Below are 21,733 nucleotides of genomic sequence, written 5' to 3' on the forward strand. Positions count from 1 at the left end.
GGGGGCCGAGGACCGCTCAGACCCGTCACCCTGTCACCCCGTCAGCTGGGCCGCCGGTGTGGCTTGGAATGTTGGCAAGAACCCTCTGTGTTTATGAGACTCTCCCCATTGACATGTTCAGATAACCAGGCTGAGAAGCACGTGTGTGCACGGCCTCCCTTGGGCCTCTGAAAGCCCCACCGGGCATCCCAGGAGGGCACGGGGCTGGGAGGCAGGGTGGAGGCATGGCGTCCAGCTCTGTGGGACCTGCCCGCCAGCAGGGGTGACGCTGGCACATGCTGACTGCTGACACGGACAGGGCTGCGGGTCCCCACGGCGAACCCTGGGCAGTGCCGGTGTGGCCGGGCTGCAGGGCAAGCTCATTTGGCTCGATTGTAGAAAGAGGTGAGAGCCCATGGTTTACTGGGTGAGGGATCAGATGGTGGCCAGGCTCCCATCTGGGGGGCCGTCAAAGTGGGCCTCAGAGAAAGGGAGGGGGCCAGGCTGAGCGAGAGGGGAGGGGGTGGAACGCCCAGGCTCCCGTGCGTGGTTGGGGCCCTACGATGGAGAATGGAGGCATGGGGGGGGCAGGTTGTCTCCCTGGCACCTCCCCACAGAGCACTCTGCTTCAGGCACAGACGCGGCCCTGCAGGCAGACCAGTACCCGCTCCAGGGAGGTGTCCTGTGAGCCGCCCTCGCCAGACCTCCAGCCACAGGGGGCACAGGCAGACCAGCTCCCTCTGGGGCCCCGCAGGGTGCTCAGGGTGAGGAGCAGGGCTGGGGGAGGGCCCGGCCCGGCCCCATTTCTTCCCTCCCTGGAGCTCACCACCACCTGCCGAGCTGTCATGCCAAAGTCCGAGTTGAGTTCAGCTGAAAGGGTTCTTGCAAGAGCCGGATGGGAGCTGCAAGTGGCTGCTTCCAACAGCTTTTGGGGCAGAATGTGGACACCACACCCTCAGAGTGGCTGTTTCTTTTTGGGTTTAGCAAGCCCTAGATTTGGGGTGCAGCGAGCATGGGGCTGGGACCTGCCCCACACTTTCCTTTGGGAGTTGGACCCCACATGCTAGGCGCTCAGCACAGGTCACCCCCAGCCCCCACAGCTCACTAGATGCGGACCTGAGTGGGGCAGCACCGCCAGCGAGGCCACTGTGGGCATTGCCGTGTGCATGTCTGCGTGTGGCTGTGTGTGTGCTCGCACGTGCGTGTGTGAGCTGGTTCCTGTGGGCTCGTGGGCTTTAGCCTGTGGCACGAAGACCTTCTCCCCGTGTGGCCATGGGAGCTGGGCCTGGGTTTGAATCCTGGCTCTGTCACTCAACCCCTCATTTACCTCTCCGCGGGGTCAGCAAAGAGGGGTGATATATGTGCAAGGACAGACATGGCAGGCGCCAGGTGATATCCACTTACCTATTGAGTTACTGTCACCCCCACACATATCTGACAGGGTGTTGGCATGGTGGCTGTTGAACCGTGACCCCAATGGGAAAAGCTGGGCTCCCAGGGGAGTGGGCTGGGGCAGGGCGTGGGGTGGGGAAAGGGCTGAAGCCACTCCTTCGCTGCCCCTTGGAGGCTTGGCCCACTGAGAGTGTGTCACAGGGTCACAGAGGCCTTTCCAGCGTGAGAAGCCACTAGGCACCCCAGGACAGGGCCCCGGAGCAGACCTGGGAACAGCGTGCCTGACAGCCGTGCGGCCTACGGGCCTCAGCCCCCTGTTCCTTCCCAAAGGCCAACCCGGACACCAGGCTCCCCGAAGGCAGCTGGTGTCACCCTTGTGTGGTGACAGCAGTAGCCAGTGACTGAGGACAGTATGCCAGAGAGTGCACATCCAAGAAGCAAGACCACAAGTGGGACTGCCGCCCCTTCCGTATCCTGAGCAGCAAAACCTTTATCCTGCTCCTTCAGCCAAGAACTGGTCACCATCCCCTGCAAGCACCACCCAGACGATAGCTTCATGGAACACGAGGGCTCTCCACGGCCTCGCACGCCCTGGGTCCGGCCTGGTCTGTTGCTGCCTCTGAGAGGACTCATGGCCTTGTCTGAGGGCAGGCTGCTGTCCCCTCTGGGCCTCGGCCTCCACCGCGGAGACGTGGCCAGCAGCCACATCTCTCGGGTGTGGCTGTGAGGGTGGACTCAAGCAGGCGAGCGAATGCATGGAAAGTGAAAGGTGCCTGGTGGAGTTTCTGTGAACGTCGTCATTACCCTGCACAGTGAGTGCCCAGCACATAACAAGAGATCAACAAACAACAGTCGAATAAAACACGAAAATGCCAAGACAGTCACACAGTAGCGACAGACACCCACATCCAAGGTGGCTCCCACGCACCCAGCAAAAGCAGGGGCCAGTGTCCTTTGATGCCGGGTAAGGAGGGGACGCAGAAGTCCCGCCACTCTCACACCTGCCACCTGCAGCCGCCTGGTCCTCGCCTGTCCTTGGGGTGAGAACGGTTTTGTGGCCTCATCCTGGTGGGTGCTGGCTTCTGCACACTGAGCCCCCAGCTGCAGGAGTTACTTCATGGAGCTGGCCAGGCAGCTGAGGAGTGGACTGCCCTGCGGCAGGTGCTGGCCTCACACCTCGCTGCTGGTTTACCTTTTCTCCTGCCTGGTACAGCAGTGCTGGGTTTGGCTGGTGATCTCCAGTGCAGTGTGGTGAGGATGGGGGGTGGGGGGGGCACTGTGACTGCCGTTCAAAAATGTCACTAGTGAACAGAGCAGGCCCAGGGGTCAGCATTGCGATGGGGCCTCTGGACACTGTCACCACGTGCAGGTGTTGGCAGGTCCAAGCACTGCCCCCTCGCTATACACCCCCCCACCCCCCCACAGCGTACCTCTGGAGAGAAACTGGAAAAGGAAAGCAGTGTTAAGTTTCTGAGAAGGCCCAGGTTTGTCAAAATCCTTTACTCATTAACTCAGTAATGCTGAGACCGTTCTGACGGCTGAGGCGCCCTCAGCCCCGGGTCAGCTGAGCCTTACCCCATGCCCTGCGTTTCGGGGCCTTGGGGCCCGAGAGGAGGAGTGTGTCCTGGCCCAGCACTGCCTCTGGCTTACCGGGGTGCCCCCACGGGAGGCACTGGCAGGTGGAGGACGGGCACACATGGCCGGCCTCCCGGGGACAGGACAAGCTTTCTCCAGACCAGAGAAGCCACTCCAACCTCCTAACCACCAGCTTGGCGTCAGGAAGGCCCCCCACCCCCAGCCGGTGCTCTAGGCCCCCCTGTGTTGTCCTCCACCTGGCACAGGGGTAGGGAGATCAAGGGGGGTGTTCTCTGCACTCCGCCTCCCCCAGGACCCCCGCCGGCTTGCCCATGTGAGGGCACCCCCACTGGGCTTTTCTTCTCTAATGCTGGTCTCACGATCTGAAGATCAGTTTCGGTGTCGATGAGCTGAGTGGGAGTGAGAAAGTCTGCCCGAGAGCAGAGTGGCTGCCTGAGCCAGTGCTGGCATGTCACTAAGTATGTCCTGTGTCGTCTGTAAGCCTGACCCGTGCTCGTGGCCTGTGGCCGGCACAGAACCCAGCAGAATCTGTCAGGTAGACCCGATGTGGCAGTCACGCCTGCTCCCAGGAAGGCCGGCTGGCCTGACCCACGCGTGTGGCGGCCACCATCAGGGGAAGAGGCGCTGAGGGCAGCAGCCCTCGAGCTGCGTGGAGCCATCGTACCAGCTCAGCTGCCTGCAGGAGCCCGCAGGACCGGCCTCAATCCACGCTGCCAGGCCCCAGTGCCTGATTCTGGGACGTTAAACAAGACCCTCACCCCTGGAAGAAGGTTCCCCTGCTTCATAATGTGCCCCCTGAGCCGGCACCCAAAGCCCGCATCAAGGGGAGCAGGGGAGGGTCTGGGCTCCTTGCACAGCCTGGCCCTGCGTACACCCTCCTGCCGTGAGAGCCGCTCGGGTAGCCCACGCCTGTGCATGTGTGCGTGGTGGGGGCCTGCACGTGTGTGGTGGGGCCATGTGCGTGTCCTGGTGAAGGTGTGTGGGGTAAGAGACCCCTTCTTCCTGTTGCGTGGCCGAAAGCTAAAGCTGAAGAAATTAAATGAGAGCTTCCCCCTTCCGTGTTTTACGGGCCTGAGGAAAAAGCCCTCAATGCACCCTCCTTGCAGGAATCTGGTTCCGTCTTTGACTATCATCTTACGATGAGGAAACCAAGTCTCAGAGGGATAAAATACTAATAACTTGTAAGTGGCAAGACCGGTCCCTCTTGTAGAAAGCTGTGCGGTGTGCAGAAACGTGACTCTGATCCCCTGCAGGTGCTGCTCCGTGGGGGCCCCTGCGGTGGGAGCTGGGGGGCAGCTCCCAGCTAGGCCACTCAGCAGGGCCTGCCCTCGCCCCCTAGCCTCCTGTATTTGGGGCAAACAGTGGTTCCTGGGGGCACAAAAGCTGCCCCCATGAGGGCGTGTCGGCTCTGCTTTTGCCTCCGGAAGCGTGCATCTCGGTGGAGCTTTTCTCGAGACCCGGTGCCGTGCGGGGCCCCAGGGTTGGCAGCACCTCATGGTCCTCCCACCTTGGGGAGCCCTTTGTCCTCCGGCTGCGCTGCGTCAGTATCACTAATCAATAGTGCCATCACTTCCTACTGTTCTATGGCCTGTGACAAAGTCCTGGCCTTGGGGGACGGTGCTCGGAGCACCCTGATAGTGGTGACCATGTGACACGGTGGTCACATAAACAGGCGCAGGCTCATTTACAACACCTTGGGATGTCACCCACATGTAGTATCTGCAGGAAAGATGTCCTCGGAGGAAGTGGCCTCGCTGGACTTTTTCACATGAAGGTGTAAAGGTCAGTGAGATCTAAACTTGCTCCCCTTCAGGGCACCTGTTTGCAAAATCCTCGTAGCCTTTTCGGGGTCCCTGTGTCCCCCAGCCTCACTCCAAAGTGAGATGACTGCATCTTTGCTTCAGTGGGTCTCACAATGAACTTGATCGGTGCAGCCCGTCTCCAAACCTCCAGCCACCACAACCCCAATCGAGGACATGTTTGTCCTCTCACAATGGGCTTCCCCTGATGTAATTAACCTTTTATGTTCTTGAAACTTAACAGCCATGAACAAGAACACCCTCTGGTTTGTCCAGCCCTGGGGGCCTCAGCTTCCTCACTGTGGGACAGCGTCACCCGTCCACGCCCTTCCACGGCCTTTTCACCATCTTTTGTGGGGAACGCGCATTCGCATGGTGCTGGCCCAGATCTGTGTGACTCTGACGTGACACCCTCAGTTCCACCTGCCTTCTCTGCTTTTGCCGGTGTGCCTGTCACACTGGGGCGCAATGAACCATTTGGCGAATGAGGTCCCAGTGACCCGATCACCAGGTGCCTACCGCAGTCGTGCCCTTTGTGTCATTCAGTCTGTGCCGTGGCCTCTGCGTAGGCTCTGCCCGCCCTCTCCTGAGGTCCTAGTGGACCCCGGCCCCAACCTGGCTCACCCCAACTCCATGTGCCACTTTTAGGCCCCTCCTCCACCCACACTTCCCTGCCCGGGACCCTCTGCTTATCTCACACCTGTGTCAGCTTCACTTGAAGGTAGATGAGTAGAAATCATCCAATCTGAAGCACTTCCCTAATCTATACATTTATATCTTTCACTAAATTGGGGCACTCGGCCATTATTTCTCCAGGTTTTTTTCTTCCCCAGCCTTCTCTCCTCTCCTCCTGGGACTCCAGTTACTCACAGATGGACCTTTTGATATTGTCCCACAGGTCACTGAGGCCTTTCATTTTGCAATCTGCCTTCTCCTCGTTGGGATTGAATGATTTCTAGCTGCTGATCTTCAAGCTCACTATCTCTTCTGTCCTTAGTCTGCTGTTAAGCCTAGCCGTTGGATTTTTCATTCAGATGTTGAATTCTTCATTTGTAGAACTTCCGTTTGGTTCTTTTAGGTATCTTCAATCTCAGGGGTCAGCTGCCTACAACCCATGGGTTGGTCACCCATTTTTGTAAATAAAGCTTTACTGGAATACAGCCGTGACCGTCTGTTTATGTATGCTGTGGCTGTTTTCATGCTAAATGGCAGAGCTGAGTAGTTGCAAAACAGACTGTGTAGCCCACAAGCCTAAATGATTTACTACCTAGTGCTCTTTTTCTGTTTTTACGTATCCTCCTCCCCCTCCCCTTGGGCACCCATCAGCTTGTTCTCTATATAGATAGGTCTGTTTCTGTTTTGCTTTGCTTATTCATTTGTTTGTTTTTAAATTTTTTTTTAACTGGGGGATTGGGGGAGGAGAACAGTATTGGGGAATTGGGGATGGGGACCAGCCAAGTGGTTCTTCAGTCTTAGTTGTGGAGGGTGCCAGTCGCCATATGGCTGCCCGTCAACAGCTTGTGGCCTCTAAGCTCAAGGTGCTGAATTCAGTCTTAGCTGTGGGCGGGCATAGCCCACCATCGAACAGGCAGTCTTGTTGTTAAGAGCACGTGCTCTCACCAGCTGAGCCATCCTGCCACTGTTGGCAGCTCAGCTGTAGCTCAGCTTGGGTGCAGTGTCACTGACCCATGTGGGAATCGAACCGATGTCTGTATTGCTCAAAGCATGTGCTCTTAGCTAACTCTTAACCAACTGAGCCACTCGGCCGGCCCTGTTTTTGGTTTTTTTAAAGATTGCATATATAAATGAGATCACACGGTATTAGTCTTTCTCTGTCTGACTTATTTCACTTAGCTTAATATATATCTCCAGATCTATTCATGTTGTTGCAAATGGTAAGATTTTATTCTTTTTTATAGCTGAGTAATACTCCATTGTATATATTATATGGACCACCTCTTCTTTATCCAGTCGTCTATCCATGGGCACTTAGGTTGCCTCCATATCTTGGCTACTGTAAATAACGCTGCAGTGAACATAGGGGTGTATGTATCTTTTCAAATTAGTGTTTTTGATTTCTTTGATAAATACCCAGGAGTGTAATTGCTGGGTCATAAGGTAGTTAGTTCTATTTTCAATTTTTTGAGGACCCTCCATACTGTTTTCCATAGTGGCTGCACCAGTTTGCAATCCCACCAACAGTGCACGAAGGTTCCCTTTTCTCCTCATCCTCACCAACATTTGTTGTTTGTTGATTTATTGATGATGGCCATTCTGACTGGAGTGAGGTGGTATCTCATTGTGGCTTTTTGTTTTTTTGTTTTTGCATTTCTCTGATGATTAGTGACATTGAGCATCTTTTCATATGTCTGTTGGCCATCTGTATGTCCTCATTGGAGAAGTGTCTATTCATATCCTCTGTCCATTTGTTAATTGGATTGTTTGTTTTTTTAGTGTTGAGTTGTATGAGTTCTTTATGAATTTTGGATATTAACCCCTTATCGGATGTATCATTGGCGAATATCTTCTCCCGTTCAGTAGGCTCTCTTTTCGTTTTGTTGTGCAGAAACTTTAGTTTGATGAAGTTCCATTTGTTTATTTTTTTCTTTTGTTTCCCTTGCCCGAGGAGACATATCTAAAAACATATTGTAAAGAGTGATGTTAAGAGTTTACTGCATATGGGAGCCAACCGAGTGGCTCAGTTGGTTAAAAGTTAGCCTACGAGCACAAGCTCTGAGCAACAGGGACATCGGTTCGATTCCTACATGGGCTGGTGACACTGTGCCCGAGCTGAGCTGCCGTTGAGCTGCCAACAGGTGGCAGGATGGCTCGGCTGATGAGAGCACGTGCTCCTAACAACCAGACTGCCTGTTCGATGGTGGGAAACGCCTGCCCGCAACTAAGACTGAATGTGGCACCTTGAGCTGAGCTGCCGCCCGGATGGCTCAATGGATAGAGCATGCACTCTTAACAATAAGGCTGCCGGGTTTGACTCCCACATGGGATGGTGGCTACGCCCACCCGCAACTAAGATCGTAATACAGCACCTTGAGCTTAGAGACCACAAGCTGCCAATGGGCATCCAGATGGCAACTGGCACCCTCCACAATGAAGATTGAAGAAAAACAACTTGGCGGGTCCCCCTCCCCAATTTCCCAATGCTGTTCCCCTCCCCCAATTTTCAAATTTAAAAAAAAAGTTTACTGCCTATGTTTTATTCTAGGAGTTTTGTGGTTTCAGGTCTTACATTTAAATCCTGGTTTAGTGATGAACTTCTTTAGCTTTTTCTTGTCTGAAAACACCTTCTGCAAAAATATTTACAGGAGATGCTGTGACAGGTAAAGGAAAGTGATACCGAGGGTATAGAAATAATTCAAAGTAGCAACGTCAATGATTCCAATGTGTTCTCCAAAGAAGACAGTCCCTGGAGGGACCTTAGCACTTCAGGCCTTGGCACCGCCTTTTCACGTAGCTCAGAGGACTGCCTGAGCTCGTCACGGTTGTGACCAAGGGAGGCAGGGTCTTCTTGTGTGTGGGACGTGAGGGGCACAGTGCAGACCGAAGGCTGTGGCCGGCCCCAGAGAGGCCCAAACTTCCTCTGTCCTCACGTCTGTCACTCACGATGGTTCAGAATTGCAGAATTTGCTGCTTCTCTAGGAGGACACTAACAATTTTCCTTTTTTAATTTAAAAGTTGACAAAGTTTGCCTGAGTTTTGTAAACATGTGGTGTTTAAAACATTCTGTCATTTGTGAGCGGCAGGGCCAGCCCTCCAGGCCGCTTAGGACATGGGGCCTCCCACTGCTCGGGTGCCAGTGGCCTGGGAGCACTCACCTGGAACACCTTTGCAGGCAGGAGGCGTGGGCTCAGTTAGATAACATGTGCGACACCATAAGTGCCGTTGCCCCCTGCCCTGGGCTCCACGTTGGCACACTTACTGTGATTCCTCGCAGGTGCTAAGGGAGCTCAGCCAGTGTGTGCTGGTCGGGGGGCTGCTGGGGAGGGCCACGCAGAGCCTGTCCTCATCCTGGAGGAGTGCTGAGGGGACCCCGAACCAGTCTGTGGAGAACGCTGGAGAGTTAATGCTGGGGACCTACGTGCATGAGTGTGTGTGCCTTTGCGTGTGTCTGTGTCTGTGCCCGTGTGTGTGCCTGCGTGTACCTGAGTGTGTAACATTTGAGGTCTGACTCTGACCTGCTCATCCAACTGAGAGCCCTGAGCCCCAGGTGCTTCCTTCCGGTCTCTTCTCTGGGACGTCTCACCATGCGCTCTGGTTACCACGTCTGCAGGGTTCGTTGACCGCGGCTCGCACACGTTAAAGTAAAACCAGAGGATTTACTGTACTGCCGCATTTGCGTGGACTCAGCTGAATCTTGTGGACAGATCCTTGGCGGCGGCAACCACGCCGGGCCTGACCCTGGGTCTCTGCGTGCCGAGGGACATGACACACGTCAGTGATGACCTTCCCGAGCCCCCCGGTGCCTGCTTTGTCCGGGGCCTGCTCCAGAAACAGCTGGCTGGCTGTCCAGTGAACATCGGTCAGAGGGTTTGTAATTAGAACTAAAAGTGTGTTCTTGTCGCAGCCACCCTGTGGCCGTGCCATTTGCGCCTAATTAGCTGAAACTCTCTGGCCGGGCAATCAGTTACCTGTGGGCTTGGAAGCATTTTGTTGCCGTTCCCGGTGGGAGGGACCCACCAGGCCTCACTCAGCTGCCTGGTGGTCTCGTGTCCTCGGCACACTTTGATTTTGTCCTAGACAGACTCCTGTGCCGCCTCCCACAGTTGCTACCACTCAATGCTGTCAGGCCTGGAGGTGTGTCGGTGTTTGCCCAGTCGGAGTTTATGCTGCCGAGGCAGCCTTTGAGGAGCGGAGAGCCAGTGTCACCCTGTGACGCCTCGTCTTAGCTCAGGCACGGCTGCCAGTGTCGGCATACGCAGCTCACGCACATCTGGGACCTGCTCTGCCTGTTACACACAAGCACGGCTGCTCTGCCCTTCCACCTGGAAGGGTCTGGCTTTTCCCCAGCAGATGCGGGAGTTTTGATGCACAAGGTTGCACCAAATGCTTGCTTCCCGGTCGCAGGCACCCTGGTGGGGCGTGCTCCTAGGTGCGGCCCTGGGACAGGCCACGTGTGGACTCCAGGGCTGTGGGTGCTGAGGAGGTGGCCAGGTGACTGCTCACATGTGCCTCCTGGACCCTTGTGCCTTTGGATGTAAAGAGCACCAAGGCTGGAAGGGAACTCAGGATCTCCCCAGTGCCCTTGGCGTCCTGGTGGCCAAGTCCCGCTGAGCACGTGGTCCCTACAGTGCTGAAGGAAATGCTGGGTTCTCTGGTGACAGGGACAGTGGTGGGAGCAGGGTCGAAGCCTGGAGCCCCTCCGCCTGTTGGCTCTGGTTCCCGCCCCACCACCCTGGTGTCCTCCTTGCATGTAACCCCAGAAGACCAAGCTGCCGGGTGGCAGCGGTGACCCAGCCCTTCGATTGGGGGTTGCTGCGGGTCCTTACACAGGCCCCAGCCCGTTGTGAGCAGTTTTTGCAGTCACCTCCAACCCATCGTCCCAGTAAACTATTTTCACAATAACCCTGAGACGTGCGCACTATCACCCTGTCCTAGTGATGTGCGGGCCGTAGCAGGGAGTGTGTGGATGGCAGTGACTCGGGCCCTGACCAAGAACCAAGTTCCTGCCTGTGTCGCAGACCAAGCCACGGTGGCCGGGCCAGCTCTGGTCAGAGAGCCTCAGTACCAGCAGCAGGAGTGGACACCGCAGGGCACTGTGGGCTGGAACTTGGCTTACCGGCTCCTAAAATGCCCATTATGTACTTAATTGCTAAACCGCTAGCAAATTGCCACTTTCAGCCTATCAAGTTTTCAGTTTAATGAGCTCGTTACAATGCAGCCTAACATCTGAAGGGTGGTCATGGGAGATGGGGAACCCTGACCGGTCCCAGGCTGGTGGTACTCGCAAAGAAACCCCACCACCCAGAGAACCCCTAGTTCTGGGTGAAAATGGAGAACCAGGACAATCTCAGACTGCTGCCCTCCCCTCGTCCCCAAGCCAGAAAGAGGCTGTAACCAGAGGCTGACTGTTGAAGTGGAGGAAGAACAGAAGCTACAGGCTGACAAGACACCCCCAATATTGGGGAAAAGAAGGGAACTCGGCGTTGAAACGTGTCCTTGCTACGAGGATGTTCTCAAGAATGAAAAAACCTTCTTCTCACACCCAGACAGAAGAAACGAGCCAAGTGGCCCGCACAGGTGAGGTGAGAAGCAGCTAGCCTGCCCTTCCTCAGAGCCCAAAGATAACAGGCGGCATCTGTGTGACCCCAGGACACAACCCAGCAACACAGGCATCAGGCCCACGTCCGTCCACAAATGTGAGAAGGTGAAACCCAGTTACTCCAGGGAAGAGGAAAAGGTCCCTGTGCGGCCCAGCCTGGGCGCAGCGGGTCGGCCATGGACACTCGGGCTCCAGGGAGCGCTTTCCCTCTGGAACTGGGCAGGTCCTTCAGTTTCACAAGCAGTTTAAAATATTTTCTTTGTTAAATTCAAGTATACTTAAATTGAATATTAAACGTTTATTAGGAAACATGAATAGGAACGGCTTTTTAAAGCATAACACAGAAGTCAGAAGACAGCAAACAAAAGGCCAACACATTTACCCAAAGAAACGTCTGCACTGCACACAGCAAAACAGCCTAAGCAGAGTAAACAGACAGGTGGCTTTGACAGTGAAAATATGCTTGGAGCAGTATGTGGAGAGCAACGTGCGGACAAGAAAAGGCTTGCAGACCCGTGAAGCTGTGAACAGAATAGGAAAGACTGTCTCCCAAAGCTGAAGAGGAACTCAGATAAACCTCCCAAGGACGCTGTTTCTCACCTGCCCGCCCACCCACACCTGCACAACCCCCCCCCCCCAAGGGGACAGGCGTGACAGGCACTTCTATGCAGAAGGACCCAGGTGACGTTTTTACATTAAAATGCGCCCACTCCAGGAACCCACCTTCACCCCACTTCAGACACTGACAGCAAAGGTGCAGAAACAGTCAGCCTGTGTGTGGCCCTGTCCATGTACATGTTTCTTTCTCAGCGACTAAAACGTGCACGTTACTTTCTTTTTGGGTTTTACTCGGGGCAGAGTGTCTGGTCTGCAGCCGACCTGTCTCTCATCCACCCGTTTCCCAAATTAACACATTGAGGACGGGGCATCTAAATATATAGACACAAATCTGCATCACCGGTCCACAATGTGTTAATAAGGTTTTATAGTAACCAGCTACCATACAGGAATGCAGCAAAGGCTTAGCCAAGGCTGCCAGCAAGGACTTGCAGGTCCCCAGGTGCCAGGATTGTGGCTGTTTTCAAAGATGAGCCTCTGCGCACGACCCCCACCCCCACCCCTCCCCCACTGGCCCTGCGTTGTCAGAGGGAAACTCACCGTGACAGATCCGAGGTGAATCTCTCACTGCGGGGAGATGGTGTATAAATGCCTGTGTGCCATGTGACCTGAGCCAGCTCTGGGAACCCCCTCTGCCTGCTCGACAAGGGGTCTTCTAGAGTTCAGAGGTCACTCAGTTCCCCCCAAGCCTGGCCCTGGGCCCAGTGACCTGCGGTGCTGTGTCTTTCAGTCGCTGGATTTCGTCTTCCAAGAGGCCCACAGGCCAATGGGCGCCAAGGACCACCAGCCCCCCAGGGGCCCTGGGAGCTTTGCTGGCTTGGCACCGTCGTGGGGCCCTTACAAGGCAAGAGGGGCTGGGGGTGGGGGGCGGGGAGGTTGCCACAAACACGGTGCCTCCTGGAGCCCAGCAGAACATGCAGAACAACAGAAAACACATGTCGAAAAACGTGGCTCTGCGAGCCTCCAGGGTGGCCCCCAACATGTTGGCTTTGGGGCTCCTGGGAATTCGTGGGGCAGTAAAGGTGCCCATGCCAATGGCCCGACTCAGGACAGAGATGCCGGCCAGGATGGAGTGAGCCAGCCGCAGAGCTGGCCCGGCAGGGCCACTGCCTTTCTAACGCAGCTGCTGGATGCCAAGCCCACTAGGAAACAAGAAAACCATGGACTCAGCCCGCTCTGGACACTAATAAGCCATCAGAGAAGCTCCAGGTGGACACCTGCCCAGCCCTTCCCAGACTCCACGACAGAGAGGCGACAGCTGCTAGAATGCAGAGTCCCTGGGCTGACCCGGGACCTGCGAGCTTGGCTGTGAGGGCCACAACCACAGGGAGGGAAGGCATTGTTGGGCGGTCCCCAGCGTCCCGGGACCCAGGCCGTCCCTCTGTGCCCTTGCCTGCAGCTAGCCCTGGTGCTGCCGAGGACGGGGCTCTTGGACACCGCCGTCTTCTCTTACCCGCGTCATGGCCCCTCCTGAGCCCAGAGAGGACACCGTCCAGGGCCTTGAGCCTGGAAACCCCAGTGAGGCCAAGCCCTCTGGGTGTTGTCCTGCTGAGCAGCCGGGCAGGGCGAAGGACGTCAGGGAACCGGGCCTCCGTGTTCAGAAACAGCCTCCCTCATTCCTGGTGCCACGCGCCACGCCCTGGCGTGCTTTGGCAATCCTCGGCCACGTGGCCTCCATGAGGGCGCCATGGCTCTGCCAGCTTCCTGGGAGGCTCCCCGGGGTGGGGAGTGGAGCTGTGTGTGGATGTCACACGGAAAGACTGACCCTGATCAGAACACAATACGCATGGCAGGCTGCAGGGGGCATGCAGGTGTGGGGGCAGGGACCCCCAGCCGGTCCTCAGAGCGCTGCTGAGACCAGATCTTTCCAGAGCTGAGGGGTCCCTCACAGGTCGCGGGTCGCCTGACACCTGGAAAGGCTGTTCTGGGCCTGTCACTGGGCTTCTCAGCCACATTGGGGTGGGGGCAACAGTGAGGACACAGGACAGGAGACCTCCTTTCGCCCTCGGGGAGCCCCGACAATGACTGTAATTACAAGTGAGGAAACCGGGAGGGGCTGTGGTGCTGGCTCAGCGAGGCCACCTGCCAGCAAGGGTGTGGCCGGATCCGAACCTGCCGACCCACCCTTCAGGCTCCCCGAGAATTTCCCCCAGAGGCGACGGGTCAGTGCAGGGCAGGACCCTCATGGGGTAAAGCCTGTGCTCTGCGGCTGGGGTCCTGGCAGCCCAGGAGACAGCTCACCTCCAGGGTTTCAAAGGCACCTCAATAAACCACTTCAGTGGATGAAAAGTCCATTTTGCCAAATGTTGCCCAAGCGGTCCAGCGCGCTGTCAACATTCCAGCTACCGTATTTCCCCATGTATAAGATGCTCCCATATAAAAGACGCACCTTAATTTTGGGGCCCCAAAATTTGAAAAAAAAATGTATTACATAAAGTTATTGAACCCAAGTTTTATTCATCATAAAATTCATATAACTCATCACTGTCAAAACTCCCAACCATTAGCTTGGCCTCATCTGTGTCTGATGACGAATCACCCAATTGCCCTTTGCTTTTCAATCCATATCTTCAATTTCCTCTCTAAATCTGGCCATTTTGCTGACTTGCCTCTCATGGCCTTCTTCTGTCGTGGCGTTTTCAGTAGGGTTTCTTCTTCCCGTAGCCAGTCTCAGATTGTTTTCTCAGTTGGAGGAGGACCAAACTTACATTCAGCAGCACGATTTCCATTCACTTTTGCAAACTGGATCACTTTTAACTTGAATTCAGCACTGTACGAAAATCTTTTCTGAGCCATTTCTGGGCAGAACGTGGCAAAACGTAACCTACCGTAATATACCGGAAACAAGTGCGAAACACTGAGCGCAAAGACAACAAGCGCGAAAAAGCGGGAAATGCAAGTAAAAAAATCTACAACCACTGTATAAGACGCACCCAGTTTTTAGACCCCACATTTTTCAAAAAAGGGTGCGTCTTATACATGGGGAAATACAGTACTTTGAAATGAGCCTTAACATGGGACTTCTTGTCACTTTTTTTTTAAAGTTTTTTTGGGGGAATTGGGGGAGGGGAACAGTGCTGGGGAATTGGGGGAGGGGAACAGCCAAGTTGTTGTCCTTCAATCTTAGTTGTGGAGGGTGCAGCAAGTTCAGCTCCAAGTCTAGTCGGCGCCGCTCAGCTCAAGGTGCTGTGTTCAATTAGTTGCAGGTGGGCGTAGCCACCATCCCATGCGGGAGTCTAACCAGCAGCCTTGTTGTTAGGAGCACGTGCTCTCACCAGCTGAGCCATCCTGCCACCTGTTGGCGGCTCAGCTCGGGCGCAGCTCACTGGCCCATGTGGGACTCGGACCGGTGACCCTGTTGCTCAGAGCTCGCGCTCTTAACCAGCTGAGCCACTCGGCCGGCTCTCTTGTCACTTTTTTGGAGTCTTAACAATAGAACGAGGAGAAATGAGCCGTAGAGGCCTGAGCAGGCGGGGTCCCCGCACCCTCGCTCCTGGCAGATTGCGGTCCTCGGTGGGGAGACCTCTGGGACCCCGTGGTCCCCGGGAGCTCGGATGTGGATGTGGGCAGCGCAGCTAGTTCCTGTTGGGGGGCCCTGGCCACTCCGGCCCTGGAGCTTGTGCTCTTGGGGGCCGTGACCCAGGGAAAGCCAGGCAGAGGCCTGGCCTGCATGGGGCCCCTCCAGGGACAGGCTTGGCACCTCGGGACAGTCAGGGTGAGAGTAGACCATGGTCACCAGGTGGGGGATGGAGAGATGAGGGTCAGAATTGGCCGCGTGGGGCGCGGGGGCATGGGTGCCTTACACCCTTCCTATCCAGCACATCCTCCTGTCCTCAAGCCCTGGCCCAGCCTGACTCTAGTCCTCCTGGGCTCCCCGTGGAATAGAAGGGGCTGTTCTCTGGTTAGGAGGCAGGGAGACCCCTGAGGAGGATGCCCTCTGGCCAGGTCCCGAGGGGGCAGCTGACAACAGACTGGCTGGGCCTCCAGACCACGTGAGTGGGACAGAGGGAAGCGTTTACAGGCTGGACGTGGGGCCTTCGCAGGCCCGTGTCTGTCCTGTGGTGCTAGGACGGCCCCCTAATGCCCCTTTCTCCCACAGGCTTCCACCTGTCCCACAAGGTCACCAGCGTCGTCCCCGAGAGCGCACTGCTAATCGTGCTGGGCCTGGTGCTGGGCGGCATTGTGTGGGCAGCCAACCACACCGCCTCCTTCACGCTCACGCCCACCGTCTTCTTCTTCTATCTGCTGCCGCCCATCGTCCTGGACGCCGGCTATTTCATGCCCAACCGGCTATTCTTCGGCAACCTGGGCACCATCCTTCTGTACGCCGTCATTGGCACCGTGTGGAACGCGGCCACCACAGGCCTGTCCCTCTATGGCGTCTACCTCAGCGGCCTGATGGGTGAGCAAGTGCTGCTGTCTACCAGGCGGGCTCTAGGGCGGTGACATCAGGGCGGGCTCTGCAGGTGTGGCTAGTTGCATTTATTGGCAATGCCTTTAGAAAGTCAGGACACACCTAAGGTTACATGGCCACCTCTGGCTGCTGGGCCCAGGGGACAGTCTCAGGGTTTGGAGCAGTGACACCTGTGAGTGGCACCTGGGACATAGCTGGTGAAGCTGGGTATTGGCCCAGAGCAGTGCCCAGGGGCCGAGTCTGTCTTGTTCCTGGATAAATGGAGCTGGGAGGGCTGGGTCTACCTGTGTAGACCAGCGACTCAAGCCCAATCTAGCCCTGCAAGGAAGGGTCAGCTTGGGCTGGGCCACAGGTAGACCTGGCAGTGGGCATCCTGAGTGGCCGTCCAGGTAGGCCAGCCCAGGGACAGGCCGTGCAGAAGCTCTGGGCAGTCGGAGAGGCCCCTGCAGCTGGGAAGGCTGCAGGTCTTCTGCCTGAGGTAGAGAGAAGGGCTGGAACATGCGGCGTGGTGGCCTGAGCCCACAGGCCGGCTCACAGAACCATCCTGGCAGGGCCAGTGGGTGGTGGACTCTCCCGCCAGGAAGGAGGGCAGGCTGCTCCCAGCCTCAGGACACATTCTGCTCGGAGTGCTAGCTTCTGGAATGTACCACAGTGTCACTCAGGGTACTCCACAGTGAGGGGCTGATATTCAGGGAGGCGTTTAAGGACTGACCGGCCTGGATGGCAAGAGTGAGGCTTGCACTCAGGAAGGACCTTACTGTCACATCTGCCCACTGACAGCGTCTGGGTGGAAAGGCAAAACCTATGACCCATTCCAAAGAGGCATTTAAAACTCACTGGAAGCTGGTTCTTCTAACACCTGTCACTTCCTCAGAGCTCTGTGACTCGGGTACAGGCTGTGGGGTTTTGGGAACTCACAGCAGACTGCCCTGCACAGACCACCTTCTCCCAGGGGACCCTGGGGGCTGGACCCTGAGAGAGAGCTGGGCTCCTGCGGACGCCTTGACCAGCAACTTGGAGCAGCGTCCAGCCCATGTGGACTCAGGTCACCCGCCCTCAAGGCCTGACTGGCTCCTGGGCCCCTGGGGTCCACTCGGGGAAGGGAGAGGCGTCGACACCAACAAGGCAGCAGAAAGGCCCCAGCCAAGTTCCCCTGACCAACCCGGCTAGGAGCAGGCGTGCTGCCCCAGTGGAGCCGCGAGGCGGGCCCATGGCTGGAAACCGGTGTTTGCACATGGCCTGCTGGTGATCTGGGACCTGAGATCAACCTGCGAGGTTTACAGAGGCTGAACGTGGGTCTCAGCACCGTGTCCCCACCCACGAGCAAGCAAGCAGCCAGGGACGGCTCCTCCCCCCAGAACCACTGCTCCCCTGGTAGCACCCCCAAGCCTGTCATCCATCTTTCTCTCCTCTTCACCCCGCTCTCGACCCTGCAGCCACTCCTGTTGGGGTCCCTCAGGGTTTCCCAAGAGCAGTCATGGCCCCCAGGGTCCTCCCTGTCACCTCCCTTCAGGCTGGTCCTGGTTGCCCAAGTCCTGGCTGAGACATCACCTTTTCTCACCCTATCAGTCAAGTTCCCTGCCACCTTCCTTGCATCTGTATTCACACTGACTTAGGCTGCCAACCCCCCAGGGCTGGGGTCTGATGTCACATGTGATAGCCAGGCACCCTGTGAACCCCTCACCCGCTTGTAGTGGGCTCCCAGGTGGGTCGGCCAGGAGGGGTCAGCCAGGCCCGAGGGATGACAACAGAGAAAATCCGGGGCCGCCATCTCCTGTGGATGGCTGGGGCTCCCCACCTTTCTTGAAGAGCTGTGGGAGCCAGGGGAGGAAAGCCAGCAGTGACGCAGGTCCTCACACCAGCCAGCCTGAGCCCTAAGACAATCTGAGTCCCCACCCTGGCGGTCCCAGCACAGCGGTCACCAGGCCCGCAGCCTAAGGCAGAGCCCCAACCTCCACCCCCTGTAGCCCCACCCTCCCCCGTCCTGGTGGTGGCCCATGTGGGGGAGCAGTAGGAGTGGGGGGGCGCGAGGGGCAGCAGGGATGGGCCAGTGGGAGCCGCACGCCTGGTCCGTGAACGCCCTGACACCCGTCTTGCTCCCAGGAGACCTGAACGTTGGGCTGCTGGACTTCCTCCTGTTTGGCAGCCTGATCGCTGCGGTGGACCCAGTGGCTGTCCTGGCGGTGTTTGAAGAGGTCCATGTCAATGAGGTCTTGTTCATCATCGTCTTTGGGGAGTCTCTGCTGAATGATGCGGTCACCGTGGTGAGTGGGGCGGGCGGGATGGCACCGAGCGTTGGAGCACCATCACTGAGCGGCATGGCCGGTGTCCCGGGGTGCCAGGGGCATGGGAGGGCCGGCCAGGCTGCTCAGAGCCCACGTCCTGCAGGCCTCATGGTTCACCCATGTCCCCCAGGCAGCTCCTTTCACAGGGGTGGCCTCTGCCCCCACTTCCTCCTAACTCAGAATGACTGCTCGTTTTAATCCGATTTCATTCTTCCACAATTCTTAGACCCCCCACCTTGTTCCTTCACAGTTCACAGTCCAAATGTTGAACTCCCACAGTCACGGTTCCCAGAGTCCGCAGTTGGTGGCCCCCATTCCTGATTTTCTAAAGAGAATTAATAAATAAACTAACAAAATCTCACCAGAATTCAGGAGGGGGTCAGCTGGTGCCGGTGGTGTGCCCATGAAGGCACTTTCCCTTGAGGAGGTGGCCTGGCGGTGGGCAGGGGTGGAGGGTTCTTCCTTAGGACAGGAGGTGAATAGATGATTTGGGAACTGTGAGGAACTGTCTCAGCGTCTTGGCCATCATGAAGTTTTTGAAACCCATCCCCAAATTTGGCCATGACCTGGGGAAAGTGAATGATTAGTGGACGGCACATCTCTGAGCCAGCTCTGGCCGGGCCACACCCCCCATGCAGACACAGTGGGACCTGCAGCTCCCCCCTTGCTCTAAAAGTACCTGCAGCTCCTCTGAGAAATTACTGCTTCTCAGGTTCCTTCAGGGTATAGGAGAGTGAAAACCCGCAGGGTCTATTGCACCAGATTTCTTACAGAGCAGGGGACATATTCTCAGGGGAATTTGAGACTTACTCAGAAAGGCAGCACACGGCTCTCTTGAGGCTGGGGTACTCGGGACTGCAGCTTTCGCGTCCCCATAGCCAGCGGGTTCTCAGCATGTTTCCTACACGAGGCCCCATCTTCCCTCCCACCTGGATTTTCATGAAGAAGCCGGGTCAGCAGTAGTCTGGTTCCCAGTGACCGTCATGTGTGCTGCCCCTGTGCACAACACCTGTGTGTCCCCTTTTGTAAATACAACCTTACACACCTACCCCCGGGGGTCCTGGAGGGCGCAGACTTGGGAGCACAGAGAAGCGTTTTCCTGGGGCCTGCAGCCGCCCAGGGCAGCCCCTCGGCCTCCATGATGGGGAGCCTGGTGCACCACTCAGAGCTCAGGCTCAGGAAACAGCTGTCTCCACAACTGCGGCCTAGGATACAGTTTCTGGGTGTTTCTCTTGTCTTGTGGGATGAGGTTTAAATATCAACATGCAAAGATAGCAGGGGTGTGATCCCACATCAGGGAGCAGCATAACAGCAAAGTCACTGAAGATGAAACTCCAGGTTTGTCTTGGAAAATGAAATTGAGAATTGAACGCAGGGGGCCACTGTGCCCCTGCTTTGCTGAGGGTTGGAAGGGCAGGTTTGCTCCTGCAGGTTCTCGTTTTTGCCTCCCGGAGCCCCTGCTGGCTCACCTTTGGCCTTCTTCCTGTTGACCCTTCCTGCACCGTGACGCTTTTCCAAGCAGTGCTTTTCAGGTTCCATAGTAGATGGCGGCCTCGGGCTCAAGGCAGAGCCCAAGACAGGGAGGGGTCAGTGCTGACCGAGGGCTGACCTCATGTCTGGTTTGCCTCTCTGTTCCCAGGTCCTGTACACCGTGTTTGAATCTTTCGTGACGCTGGGTGGTGACAAGGTGACTGGCGTGGACTGCGTGAAAGGCATAGGTGTGTGGTTGGCGGGTCCATGCGTCCGGGGGATTCTGGGGTCACAGCCCTTCTCTAGAATGTGGGCCACCTCGGGGCAGCGTCTCTGTGAGCTGCAGAGCCTTTGGCACCAGGCCTGGGACCTTTGGCCTGTGCTGATAAGTGTGTTTCCACTTCACAGTCTCAGTGGCAGTCTTTACTGGCCCCGGAGTGTTTCTCAGACACAATTTTGCCAGGTCCCAGCCACCTGGGAAGTGAGGGCCATTGCCCCATTCAACCCAGAGGGTATTGGGTTTGCATCCTGGTGCCCTGAGGCAGGGACAGTGAGAGCATGGCTGTCCCTGGGCACCCCGGATTCCCGTCCTTGCTGCCAGCCCATGCCTGAGGGCCACTTGTCACGGTGCTCTCTCCAGGATGAGGTGGGGCTGGGCCTCCGGTGAGCCACAGGCCGTCCTCGCCCCAGCTTTCCACCTGGAGGCTGGAGCTAGACCCGGCCTCTGTTCCAGAGAAGGGGCCTCTTGTCTGCTGAGCTGTTGGCGCCTCTGTGGGGGGGTTACCAGGCAACCGCCACGAGGAATGGCCCGGCAAGAAGGCCAGCCCGATCGGCCGGCCCACACTGCAGGGCCAGGGCGTGCCGCAGCCACAAAAGGCCATTCAGGCAGCCCAGCGTCGCTTCCTTGCCCTTGCAGTGTCCTTCTTCGTGGTGAGCCTGGGGGGCACGCTGGTGGGGGTCGTGTTCGCGTTCCTGCTCTCCCTGGTGACCCGCTTCACCAAACACGTGCGCATCATCGAACCCGGCTTCGTGTTCGTCATCTCCTACCTGTCCTACCTCACTTCCGAGATGCTGTCCCTGTCGGCCATCCTGGCGTAAGTCCTCCCAGAGCCCGCTGCACACCTGGAAGTCTGGGGCCTGCTGAGTGAGGCCAGGTGAGGGGAGGTGGGAGCAGTGTCCTGCCCCCCCACCCCCTGCGGAGGCGCCACCTTTCACAGCCCCTCCTCTGGTGCCTGTGGGCCTGGCCCACTTCCCAGGCTGAGTGGAAAGTCACTGTGGGGGCGAAGAATTTTATTTATTTAGCTTTTGAAATAAGGAGTTGGCGTCCTCACACAATTGTCCAAGCTGCAGGCCACTCTGAGCCAGGGGCTGGGACACCCCCTCCTTCCCGGGTGTCTGCACTGCACCCCCTCAGAGCGCCCCACCTGTCTGGCTGGGACAGAAACAGGCAGCCTGCTCTGCTTTGAGGCTCACGAGCAGATGGCAGTGATGTGAGGTATAGGCCCAGCTCAGGGCACCAAGCCCCAAGGAGGAGCCCCGAGCTCACGTAGAAGGTGGACATCTGTCCAGGGCAGAGGCCCCGGCTTTGCCAGGCACGGCTGATGCCGGGCCTCCAGAGCAGAGCAGGGCCCCGCAGGGTCCAGGGTGCGTGGATGGGCCCGCGGCCTCACACGTGCTGGTCGGTCCCCAGCATCACCTTCTGCGGCATCTGCTGTCAGAAGTACGTGAAGGCCAACATCTCGGAGCAGTCCTCCACCACCGTGCGCTACACCATGAAGATGCTGGCGAGCGGGGCCGAGACTATCATCTTCATGTTCCTGGGCATCTCGGCCGTGCACCCCCAGATCTGGAAGTGGAACACGGCCTTCGTGCTCCTCACGCTGGTCTTCATCTCCGTGTACCG

At 57.1% G+C, this 21,733-nt stretch overlaps 1 protein-coding gene across 1 annotated transcript in view; it reads left to right on the forward strand.

The window, feature by feature from the left end:
• Positions 1–275: 275 nt before the first annotated feature.
• Positions 276–21,733, forward strand: part of SLC9A3 (solute carrier family 9 member A3) — a 28,717-nt gene continuing 7,259 nt past the window's right edge. Inside the window, exons 1-6 of the mRNA XM_019624353.1 lie at positions 276–384; positions 15,761–16,063; positions 18,179–18,339; positions 20,000–20,078; positions 20,747–20,924; positions 21,521–21,733. Coding sequence (XP_019479898.1) covers positions 276–384; positions 15,761–16,063; positions 18,179–18,339; positions 20,000–20,078; positions 20,747–20,924; positions 21,521–21,733 — 1,043 coding nt within the window. The remainder of the gene's footprint in view (positions 385–15,760; positions 16,064–18,178; positions 18,340–19,999; positions 20,079–20,746; positions 20,925–21,520) is intronic.

Source organism: Hipposideros armiger, unplaced genomic scaffold (assembly GCF_001890085.2).
Source record: "Hipposideros armiger isolate ML-2016 unplaced genomic scaffold, ASM189008v1 scaffold_585, whole genome shotgun sequence".
Lineage (NCBI taxonomy): Eukaryota > Metazoa > Chordata > Mammalia > Chiroptera > Hipposideridae > Hipposideros > Hipposideros armiger.